This window comes from Hirundo rustica, chromosome 1 (assembly GCF_015227805.2).
Source record: "Hirundo rustica isolate bHirRus1 chromosome 1, bHirRus1.pri.v3, whole genome shotgun sequence".
In the NCBI taxonomy this organism is placed as follows: domain Eukaryota; kingdom Metazoa; phylum Chordata; class Aves; order Passeriformes; family Hirundinidae; genus Hirundo; species Hirundo rustica.
The window spans coordinates 65,556,691-65,568,896 of record NC_053450.1 but is presented as its reverse complement, the minus strand read 5'-3'; the positions used below and the strand labels follow the sequence as shown (position 1 = coordinate 65,568,896).

Below are 12,206 nucleotides of genomic sequence, written 5' to 3'. Positions count from 1 at the left end.
CCAATTTTCACATATTTGCTAAGACTTAAAGAAAAAAAAATAAGAAAAAATGTTTCCAGTGTACTAGGTAAATGTAATAATTGATTAAATACATTTTAGTTTCATTTTTAATTATGATCGTGATCAGGTACCTTTGTATATAAATTGCATGCCCAGAAGGGAAGCCATCACTGGAGAGTGCTCCTGACTTCTGAGTAAAATAGTAAAATGTCTTAGAGAATACCTATGATCCTTGGTCTATTTTTAAAGATAAATACCAAATGTTCTTCTTCCAATCCTGGACCCCTGCCGTCACGTGTATGTGGTCAGGAGACACTAGTTTTTTGGTTATTTTTTTTAAATAATGGCATTTTATGCATCTTTATATCGGCACAGGACTAAAAGGCTGTATCTCCACATGATGATAACTTGACCCCTCTTTAAATGACTGCCTTCTTTAGTACTTCTTTGAAAGCAGAATGCAACTTTTATTTTGACTTCCCTGGCAGATGTGCCAGGGTGCACATCATCTTTATGGTGTGAAATGTAGCTCTGTCTTTGGAGAAATGTCAGAGACAATTCTGTCATTGAAAAAATGTCAGACACAACTTCAGGCCTGAAAAAAAGCACAGAATGCTCAGTTCCGTGCCCAGGTGTGTGGCAGGAAAATTTTTCTTTCAGTAGTGTTGAGCTTTGGCACTCTTCATGTTGTGTGGGGGTGCCGTCATATGGGTAAATGCAGTCTCTTGCAGTAGTGCAGCAGCATGGTGTGAATAAAGGCTGGGACATGGCTCAGCAGCAGCTCTGTGGTGACCCTGTAGACAAGGGGCCAAACTAACCCAGCTTGTCTCACATTTGCTTCCAGCCCTGATCCCCAAGAAGGTCAGTGCCTGTGGGTGAGTTGAGGCTCCGGAGACTTGTTAGGCTGCATTAACACTTTTCCAGGACTGAAACCACAGAGAACTGGCTCTTACCTGACCTAGACTGGTCATTACCTACACTAAAGATCCTCTCAAATATACATTAAAAAAAAATTTAATTTTCAAATATATAAAACCCCCTGGTTGAGATGTTTTCTCTGCACTGCCACAATGTCGTAAAGAGAACCGAGTATACTTGAGAGCCAGCTGGGCTTCTCTATGAGACTCCTGGTTTTCTAACTCCATCCAACAGGCTCCTTGCCCTATGGACACAGTACTGTTGGTGTGTCCTGTCCTACCACTACTCCTTTAAAGGGATGCTCCGTGCATATTGACTGGCTGCCTTCCCATGAGGCACACCTACAAAGAGCCTTCTCCCCAGTGCAAAGCAAGGCCCCAGTAGAGGCAGAGGCCAAGCCCCACCTTTGAGGCTCCAAAGCAGAGAGGTGCATCATGCCTGGGAAATGCTAGTGCTCCCTGGAGACGACCACCTTCTCTTAAATTCTGCAGCTCCGGTCCTACTTAAGGTTAATCCTGCGAGAAGGAAAGGAAAAAACGTGATTATGCAATTATTTGTAACGTTGAGTTCCAGAGCTGCTATTTGCATACTGTGAAGAGGGCCGCGTAAGTTGTGTTTACCCAGACAGAATCCGGCTTCCCGTGGTTACATGAATTTTTGGAATGTGATCAGTTTATGCTGAAATTATATGATGTTGGGGCTGCAGTTGTAGGGGAGGGAGTTAGATGCCTCGAGGTATTCCTTCTCAAACTATACCGGTAATCCTTCTTAGTTTTGCTCCCTGGGAAGCATAACTTCGAAAAATATTTTTCCTTTTGACAGAGTGGTGCTCGAATCAATATTTCAGAAGGCACTTGTCCAGAGAGAATTGTGACAATAACAGGCCCAACAGATGCAATTTTTAAAGCTTTTTCTATGATTGCACTAAAATTTGAAGAGGTAAGCAAAATGACTGTTTTTCTTTCTTCAAGCTGAAATACACTTTGAATTTTCTCATGTTTGCTTTAATGTTAAATAGGATTTGTTAATGTTCTATTTAATAGCAATGAAAGTGGTTATATTTTTATAAATGCTTTTGGCAGCAATGCTGAAGAAAAATAATGGGTCAATTTACAAGATGTTTGATCATTTGTTTTGCTTTTTGGAGGCTTCAGGGAAAAGCAATTGCATCTATTAATCTGCGCTAATAGTAGGGAAAATGTCTTGGAAAAATTCTATTCCCATTGGCGGTTTGATTTGAAAAGAATAATTGCCTAACTTTTAACTCTCTTTTTGCATGAATCCAGTTGGTATTGATGTAAATGTTATATATGTCAAAATTAATATACAACTCATTTAACTAGATTTTTTTTTATTTTAAAAACAAACTATATTTTAAAAACAAACTATATGATTACCAATTGCCACATTTCAGGCTTGTCTTTTAAAACCAATTAAAGTAGAGGCACTCAGAGTAAGTAAGGTGGGAGCTCAGTTCACTGTAGACTAAGTGTTCTGTACAGATATGTATCTAAATTGCTGAGATTCCCTTCAGTTTCATCTACCAGCTACAATTAGATACAGTCACCACTTTAATGGAGAACCTCACAGAAAAGGCAGCAGAGTACAGAACATGAACCCTGGTCACTCTGGAGAGGATTTAACCCTCTTTACTTTTGAAAATTGTATGTCTAGTCCAGGCAACTCTCCTGGAGAAGCAGATGCCCCTGCAGATGCAGTTGTCTTCTACAATCAACTGTATGTCTATAACTTGCAACTTCACAGCATGATCAAAAACTAGTTTGATTTTTTTCTACTTCCTGATACTGTGTCCATGACTTCGTTAGACACCTTCTTTTCACTCCTCACCTGAATTTATTCATGAACAGTTCATGCAGCTTTGTTTCTATTGCCAGCGCTGGCCATTAGTTTAGATAATTCCTGCCTTTCCATCCCTGAGGATTCTCTTTTTTAGGTATATATTTAGAAACAAAACTGATTTTATCCTCATACACCCTTGCTTTTGCCAGAGAGAGGGATCCAAGCACCTCCTCTTTCAGAGGATGCATTCCCCACCCCTCTCGTGACTTTAGTAGTCCCTTTCCACCTTTTTCCGGTTACATTTTATGTTATACGTCTGCGTTAATTGTGGACAGGTTGCAAATGAAGTTCCACAGAGGGTTATTTAACGGCACTAACAGTTCCCTGTCCTGCTTCCCACGCTGTCATATCTCTGCCACTGCTGGAAATGCCTCACCTCCTACTAGTGTAATACTTTGCACACACCCGTGCTTTGCCTGGTGGGTGCTGGGTGTCCCCAGCTCCTGCTCAGGTGTTTCCACCTCTTCACTCTTGGCAAACATTCCTGTTAGCCTCCGGACAAATGACCTTTTTTTTTTAATACTGCAAGTGTTAATCCCATTTATATTTCTTCAATCCTTCGTGCGTTTTTAGATCTTCCCGGATGATATTCCAGACTTTCAGTATGTTGATAAAATGTCGTAGTTTTGTGGCATGGAACATTTTATAAGAAGGCAGGGGGGAGGGGGGTTGCCAGTTTTTAATTAAATAATAATGATTTTGAGGTTTAAACCTGCAGAACCACACAAGTAATTCTGTCTAACCCAATTTCAAAACCTCCTATTGTCATCGCTTTCTTTTATTCATCTCCTACACATCATGGATCAATCCCTATTTCTTCTAGTTGAAGAGGTAGCTTGGGGTACAGTGCCATACCCTCCACTCCAGAGAATCCTGGAGAGGGCAGTGTCTCTGCTCTCTACAGGAAAAACATGTTCCTCATCCTGTAAAATGCTGAGAGAATCATTACCACAGATAATCCCTGCCAGTTCCCACCAAAATGAGTACCCAGTGGAAACAATGCTGCATTTTTCATACAAACATCAAACACTGCACGGCGTCAGATCCCCAGCTCACCACCCAATGCAACGCAGTCTTTGAAAGTGCTGTAGGTAGCAATATGCAAAGAAAGCTGACTTCAGGCATCTGGCTGGATTTTGTGCTTATGTGCACTTGCAGGTTTTAGAGGGTAGCCTGGGCTCTTCATGTGAACATTAGCAAAGGAGTATTGGCACTCTCTGCAGATCAAGTACTGCTCTGAAATGTCTGTATTTAGTTTTAACATAATTGGTTTGTGGTATATTTAAAAGAACAGCAGTAAAGAAATATGTATATGTAATACATATTGTATCTATAATACTTGATATATGTAATCAGTTAGGCTTCTTATAAATCTTCCTGCCAATAAAATGAGGTAACTGTAGCACTCTGGAGGCAAAATAAAGTAGTGTTTCAAAAATCACAAATTAGCTAGCTACTGAGCGATATTTTTCATGCATATCTTTTTGCTGGTGATTTCTTCAGCCATTTAAAAAATTCAGTCCAGCCCTTATTATTGCAGCAATGTTGAAACAGAAGAAAAAAGATGCATGTGTGAGACTGCTGTTTTGAGGGATCTTTTTGGTGCTGGTTAGGCATGCCCACATGAAGACCTAGGACCCTTAATTTCCACCCTGCAGCTGTATACCTGGAGATGAGCAGATCTAGGAAGTCCTAGAACGATTTTCCTATGTTAGTAAAAATTGCAAAATATGTCAGATAGATAGGAAAATGAGAAAGGTTAAGTTTTTCTTGTGGTTGCTCTGTAGCCTTATATGACTCTGCTTTGACAGCCTTCCAAATGGAAGTTGCTTTTCTAGCAGTCCTAGGATGAATTTACAAGCTAAGAAGGTGTTTACTTAAATACCTAAAGTGTTCCCTGCAGGGGAGAAAGAGAGTTGCTAGAAAATGACACTAACCCAGGCAGACCACTGGAATTGCAAGAGGGGGCATTTTAACACAGTCATTTTTGGACTGGAGGCTTGAGACCCAAAAAATGCAGCAGTAGTTTCACTGCTGAGTGGGGCAGCTCTAGCTTTGCTTGTTAGTCTGCATAATCCTCTGAAAGCACATGGTACTTAAGCACTGGAATAACCAGCAGGCACAGCTCAGTAATCAGACCTTCTCCAGGTAAATAAGAAAAGAGGTTTTGGATCCTTGTTCTTCTGTAAACATCTATGAAGAACTTGCTTAGCTCTAGGAAGAAGGAGAAAAGTGTCGCGGTGCCTTGTCGCTTCACACAGACCACAGGCTAGCTCAGGGGCACTGCGGCTGGCGTTCTGTGGGTCGGGGCAGCAAGGCACGCAAGCCACCTCCTCCCCGTGGGTACTTGGTTCCCCACCAGGCGACAGGACAGAAGATGTAATCACGACCACGGCGGCAGGGAAGAAGCCGACTCCGAAGAGCAGTGCGAAAAGATGGTTTATTCAGGGAGCAAAGGACGGAGCTCTACCTCGTGAGGCCACTGCTCTCGGAGAGCCCCGAGCAGAGCTGTGCAAGAACTTTTAACCGGGGGAGGGTTCAGGGGAGGCGACAACGGGTCAGCCAATGGGAAAACGAGGGGGTGTAACTGGGGGCGTTAACCATAAAATGGGGGTCCAATCCCAAGAGGGAGGGAGGAGACTGCTTGGGCACCCACCAACCACTCGACGCCCTTCCTGGATCTTTCCAGAACCCAGGGAAGGGCCCTAAAGTGACTGACAGGGCGCCCAAGGGGAGAGAGAGGGGATTGACAACTAGGGTAGAGGGGGTAGGGATGATTGACATTTAACGAAAAGTTATATAACAATACCAAGGTTAAAACCACTGAGGGAGAACAGGGGGGTACAAGGAACGAACCAAATTACAGAGAGCTTTAAAACATACACGAAACTCATCAATAATCCAACAAATTAAAACACGCCGCTACAGAAAAGGAAGGTGTTAAAGCAGTCAGGGTGATGCCTTTCTGACAAACATTAATTCTTGCCAGTACAACTGTGGTCAGTCCTTTGGTGGGCATTTCCAAGTGAGGAGCCACCTCACAGAATCCTCCTCGCTGTGAAAATTGGAAAGTTTAACATTTCCTTTGAAACCAGAAAAGAGGACTTTTGGTGTGTTTTTTTTTCCTTGGAGGTTTGGTGGATTTCTGAGGTGCCAAGTTAGTTTGTCTTGGGAAGCCTTATGTGCTATGACCCTGGGATGCCAAGAGCTCGGGACGCTGCTGGCTCTTCGGTACTTCCAGGCTCCCAGTTAGCCTGTCTTGGCTGAGGAGCAGCCCACCAAGCAGGGAGAAAGCCACACAAGGTCCGGCTGTTGTGTCTGCCAGAAGGAATGGATGCAATGCCACAAAAAGTTAGATGTTAAATAAATAGGAATCGCCCAGTTTGAAAGATGACTATTCTGTGGGAAAGTCTCCAGCCATCCCTCCTCAGAAGCCTGCAGTTCTGATGGGGATGTTTTTTCTGCTTATTTCTCCTTTGTCATGTTTTTAAACTGGAATAATTCCTGTATGCACGCCATGCTGCTGAGCCCTCATGTTTAGATTTTGCTCTTCTTAAATGATGAGGACAAAATAAAGAGAACAGTGGCTTCCAGTTCCTGCAAAGTGCTTTTGAAGGCAGAAAGTTCAGTGAAGGCTTTGAGGCCAGTCCATATGATATGGAAGTAGGAGACATTATTAAGTTTCATGCTGTGTGGCTGAAGAGGATTTTTCAGCTACCTCCACCTGACACAAACATGATACGGTGAGATGGCATCTTCCAGCTGAAAAATTGGCATAACTTTGTCTGAGATACATGGGTACTGCAAAATTCTGTTACCCTCTGGCTTTATTTTGGATTGCAGTCTCTCACTGACACAGCCACTAAACAGAATGTGAGTTCCTACTGGCTGGCAGAGGAATGATTTGATAGCTGTCATGTCACATGCAACAAAGCCTTGTTCCATTGGAGATTTTATTTTCTCCCCTTTTATACTAATTAAGGTCATACCAAGCCTTTTCTTGGTTGGAAGAATGCTGCCATCACAGTTGGGGTGGTGCTGTAGGAATCAGTGCTGGTGTCATCGGGCTCCCACACTAGATCAGAGGGATGTGCAGAGTTACTTGAAGTGCTGAATAGTTTAGTTGTTGGTTGGTTTTTTAATAATTTGGGCTCCTGATTGCACAATATAGACACTTTTTTTTTTTTCCTTTTCTTAAGTGATAGTCTTTATAAGCATAGGAAATCACATCCGTTCTGTGTGCTGGAGCTCTTGTTGCATCATAAATGACTTTATAGGAAATGCATGTTTTCTCATTCCTGTCCTAATCTTTTGGTAACATTCCTGTGAGGAGTATGATGGCTGTGCCATGCCACCTCACAGATGAGTCTTCTCAGCTCATAGCTAGTGTCACCAAAACACTCTGACATCTTCATGAGCTGTTGATCAGCTGCAGTGCAGCTGGTGGCTATTTATTTTTTCATCCTAAGTTCCCTCAAATTCCACTGATCAGTGGGAAGATAAGCTTTATCTTTTTCTCTGTGATGAAGTCTTTAGAGGGATTGTTTTGTCTTTTGATCAAGATTTTGAACAAACAAAATATATTTAAAACAATTTAAACCTTGCAATCAGTAGTGAGTTGGAGTGCTTGTGTGAGTGTGTAATGCAGTCTCATTGGATAGTGGGATACATGGATGTATGTCACATTACCTGGACACAGGAATTTACAGTTCTAGTGAGCTTTTTGTGCTCTGGCTACATAACCACAATGGAAAAGATTTTAGAAATTGTGTAGAGCTACAAATATTTATGGATCTGCTACAAAAGAGACATTAAACCTAGAGGATGGCAGAAGACATCAAAATCATCTTATTTTCTCTGCTTCAGGTTATTCACATGTTCTTTGTCATTCCTTTTTTTACCATTTTCCTTTGAATCAAATCTGGGAAGAGACATGTGAAATGTAGAGACGTATTACACAGTGTAAATTTTCTAGCTGAGGTGGTGGAAAAGAGACCAAAACAGACCGAAACAGGTTTTGGAGTCCTGTGAATCCAAAAGCCTCTTTGCCTTTTCCACCTGTTTTGGCTGATCTAGTGGCAGACACCACCTCCTCCTCCTAGTCCTGCCCTCTGATCCTGCAGCACGGATCTTGCAGTGCCAGACATCAGAAGGGTTCCTCTGGCCCAAGCCACTTCATGCTTGCAATGTATCACTGGCAGAGCTGTGGTGGGCTTTCCATCCCACAAAAAGCAGCCACAGCTGGTTGCGCACTCCCCAGGTCTCCACAGAGAGCCTGGGCATTTGCTCTGAGCCCTTCAGCGCTCACCAGGAGTGACAAATCCCCCGCTAATACTCGCTGACACTGTGATTACAGGACATAAACGCTTCGATGACAAACAGCTCGGTGACAAGCAAACCGCCCGTAACACTGCGGCTCGTCGTCCCAGCAAGTCAGTGTGGATCCCTTATAGGAAAAGGAGGTTCCAAAATCAAAGAAATCAGGGAGGTAAGTCTTGGGATGTGCGCTTGGGACATTGGCTAGCTCAGCATCCTACTGCAGTGTGCCCTGCCGGCATCACCCGCTGCGCTTTGCTGATCACATCCATGAGCATGCGTTGACTGAAAAACCTGGAAAAGCCTTGCTCTGGGAGAAGCAGAGGGTCCAGCACAGCTGGACTTGTACTTTCCTTGACACTAAAGAATATGTGTGAAATAGAGAAACAGCTTTACAATGTATAAAGTCTTTCATGCACAGTTAAGCAAAGCAACAGTGACAAATGGCTCTTCAAGTTTCTCTTCCAGCACAGACCCCTGCCCAGCAATACTCGGAGGACCCCAAGTCAAAGACTTGCAGCCATTTCCAAATTAGTTACCACCCTTAAGTCAGAGAAAAGCCCAAGCAGCAGTAGGGATTCCAGGCTAGTAGGTCTACTTTCTAGAAAAGTGTGATTTTCATGCTACTTCCCTATTTCTCCTTAATGTCAGTGGACCACGGGTGATCTGATTTGATGCATTCCAAACACATGCAGAATTTATTTTTGCTCCAGACTTTAGCTAGAGGTATTCATTCACTATGCTAGGAGTCACATTTTTGTCTAACCAAAAAATGCAATAAGTACCGTACAATGCCTGTTTTAACTCTTCCATGCATGACTGTAACAGTATAGCACATGCTATAACCAAGAATGTGGTGTTTGTAATCACTCATACAAGAAAATCAGGTACATGCTCAGTTATAGAGAAAATCTGAATAGGACATTTCAGAAAAATGGATTATTGTTCTGGAGGAAGTGAGAATATTGCTTCTAAGTTTGAATTCATTCCAACGTGGGATGAAGTTTTTAATATGAAGATAACATGTTGATCCATTTTTTAATTTTCTTGTGTCAAATCAAAAAGGCTTTTGACAGGCTCTATGAAGTTGAAACTCTGTTTTTTTAATCTAAAATGTGGATTCAAGGCACGTGGTTTTATGGAGCTTTTAAGTTGATTTCTTAGTTGTACTAAAATAGGAGCAGGCATGAGTGTGAACTGCATGCTAGTGATTGCTTACCTCTAGGTTTTACAGCTGTCCATACTTTGGATTTTATATTAAATATTGGTAACTTCACTCAGAGCACTGTAGGAATGTGCTCAGGACATAGGTCTTTAAAGGTGAGATTGGTCTGTTGGTTAAATGAAGTGACTGAAGTGACTGAAGTGATTATCCTAGTGAGCATAGTTTCAGAAGCAATTGCCTATAGCCTGGTACAAGGAAGTAAAAGGATCATGTCTGGTGTTTTGAAAAAGCTAATGTAGCGAGAAATCACACTGCACATCTTCCTAAGCATAAGGGTAATGGAAAAAATATTACTTGTTTCTTGCCACTGATATATATGACCGAAGTCAGAGAATAAACAAGATTAGCACTGGGAATAAATGCATAAATTACTCTGGTATTTGGCAGCCGTTTGTGCTGGATGTACAGATGCCCAGGAATGGTAAAAAGCAAATACAGGAAAGGGGGAAGTCCAGGAGTATCCAGCCCAGGATGTGGTCTCATTTCATCATCACACAGCACATGAAGCAGTTGCAAAAGGAGTGGGGGGATTGTGTTCAGTCATGCACCCAGGAACAACATGTAGGGTTGCAAGTACTATTTTTGAGATAAGATTGTGAAAAAAAAAAGAAAACAAAAGCATGAGGGATTGATCAAATTACAGTGAAATTCCGAAGTCTGTTATAAGTGTGGGAATTGATACTTTGGCCTAGTGAACAGAAGATGAAATCAGTACATTAATCGGTCTTTGGAAAGAGGGATAACACGTGTGTTGTGTTCAACTACCAGGAAAACAAATTAACTCCTTGCTGACTGACACAAAGTCAATGGCTACTGAAAATACTTGTATTTTAAAGCCAAATATTGCATCGCAATAACAATCAGGAATAAATCTTCTGTGCAATATGTTAAAGAAGTTAGCATCACATGTTTGGGTTTTTCTCTATTGACTGAAAAAGTCTTCTATGTTTGTGTTGTTGGGCCTCCTCTATTTTCTTCTTTCTTTGTTTTGTTTTGTTGGGGTTTTTTTGTTTTTGTTTTTGTTTTTTTAACTAAGACACACTAGTGCCAAGCTCAAATATAAAAAACAGAGGAGAAAAAACCCCAAAAGTGGCTCTTACTTTCTTGGATTCATTAATGAGCTAAAAGTTGATGATATGCATAAATTTAATCAACACTAATTATGATTTAGAGGTGCTTCTGTACCGTATAGCATAAGGAAGTTCTGAATTTCAACAAGAGACACAAGTCAGCCATCAGCAGATTAAAGAGCCATTTATCAGATTAAAGAGTGTCTTGTTTGATTAACCAATCTTGTTCAATTATTAGGGTTTTTTCCTTTTTATTTTTTTATTATTGAAGAGTGCTCCATTTCACCCTTTTCACTTCCTAATCAGCATTGCAACTGTCTGTCTTTGAGAGAGTTAAAATGCTTCTCCTGAAGTTCAGGTCACAGTTTGATTCACTAACCTCCCTAGGCTGGTAGTGTCACAAACCGGCTTGAACAACCAAATCCATTTCCGGGTAGGAGTTTCCACACGTGCTCTACCACATCCAGCAAAGAAAAGACAAGTAGTTTAGGGGTGCACCCCCTCCCTTGTATCAGTGAATGACTGGAGAGGTGCCATTGCCTGCAGGGTAGTGACGGTGTCTTTGCTCTGTCTGTGCTGAAGTCCACAGGAGCGCAGGTGCAGGTGGCAGGGGACATGCTGCCCAACTCAACGGAGCGCGCGGTGACCATATCCGGCACTCCCGACGCCATCATCCAGTGTGTGAAACAGATCTGCGTGGTGATGCTGGAGGTAAGCGAGCACCCAGCGTGTCCCTTCTCACTCAGGAGATGCTCAAACACGTTATTAATAATTGTTAATTTCCATGGGTTCCCCTGGGGTGCTGCCTACCCGTCCTGTGCCAGGGATTTCCAGAGGCTCTGTAAACTCTGCTTTTCCTGGTGTTTGAGAACCTCTCACAGCAAGGTTTAGCAGTCAAAGGCTGTCATGACTTTGTCAAACAACAACCAGGTCCAGCACAAAGCTGCAGTTGTTCTGAAAGAAACACATTTTATTCTGATGTAGAATAAGGCAGAAAACATCTAGGTCTTGTTTAAAATAGAAATAGTTCTGACCAGCCAGGACTTTTTCTTCCTTAGGGTCAGGTCATTGCATAAGACCAGTAAGTTTCATTTTGATGGCAGTTTTTTAGCCTTTAGATTAAATGATACACAAAATAAATTTATATATAAATTTATATAAAAATTTTAACCCTTGCTGAAAATGCCCGTAATTTCCAAACCATTGACCATTTCCAAGATTATGCCCATGTATCCTGAAATGCCTTAACATGCTCATTGAAGCTTCATAGCTTCATATGACAATGGCGGTAATGAAACCACAGGTGTCCCCATTGCCTGTTTTGGCCATGCACCCAGGTCCTCAGCTCTTCCCTTGAAGCCCAGACAGGCAGCCTCTAATGTACTTTTGGTCTGATGGGGTGGAGGGCGGGGTGGAGGGCAGGCTGGGCTGGGCTGGGTTGTCTGCATGTCTTTGTTGTCTGAGGTCACCGATATTTTCAAATAGATGTCTCTTTTTAATACAAGCTCTGCTCCATTCCGCATTTTGACTGCTTTGTGTTTTTGTCTGCAGTCCCCACCCAAAGGTGCCACCATCCCCTACCGTCCCAAACCTGCCTCTGCACCTATCATTTTTGCAGGTGGCCAGGTAAGAGCAGACACCATTTTGGCTTCAGCTGGAAACCACACCGTCCTGGCCCAGCCTCAGCCAGCGCCTGTTAGTGTTCAACTTTTTACTCTTTCTTGCCTGGTAGAGTATTGTTGTGCTTTGTCTGCTGTGTGTGCTCACAGTTTGCGGGACAGGAGAACACTGCATTGCAAACTTTACACAAAATTGTG

General features: G+C 42.3%; 1 protein-coding gene across 11 annotated transcripts in view; it reads left to right on the top strand.

The window, feature by feature from the left end:
• Nucleotides 1–12,206, top strand: part of LOC120751994 (poly(rC)-binding protein 3-like) — a 501,663-nt gene that overhangs the window by 454,286 nt on the left and 35,171 nt on the right. For 9 of the 11 annotated variants that reach the window (XM_040062607.2, XM_040062651.1, XM_040062617.2 and 6 more), the window contains 4 exons: nucleotides 1,741–1,857; nucleotides 8,135–8,266; nucleotides 10,972–11,100; nucleotides 11,941–12,084. In XM_040062607.2, coding sequence (XP_039918541.1) covers nucleotides 1,741–1,857; nucleotides 8,135–8,266; nucleotides 10,972–11,100; nucleotides 11,941–12,084 — 522 coding nt within the window. The remainder of the gene's footprint in view (nucleotides 1–1,740; nucleotides 1,858–8,134; nucleotides 8,267–10,971; nucleotides 11,101–11,940; nucleotides 12,085–12,206) is intronic. The other 2 variants (XM_040062663.2, XM_040062670.2) reach the window with 1 other exon arrangement.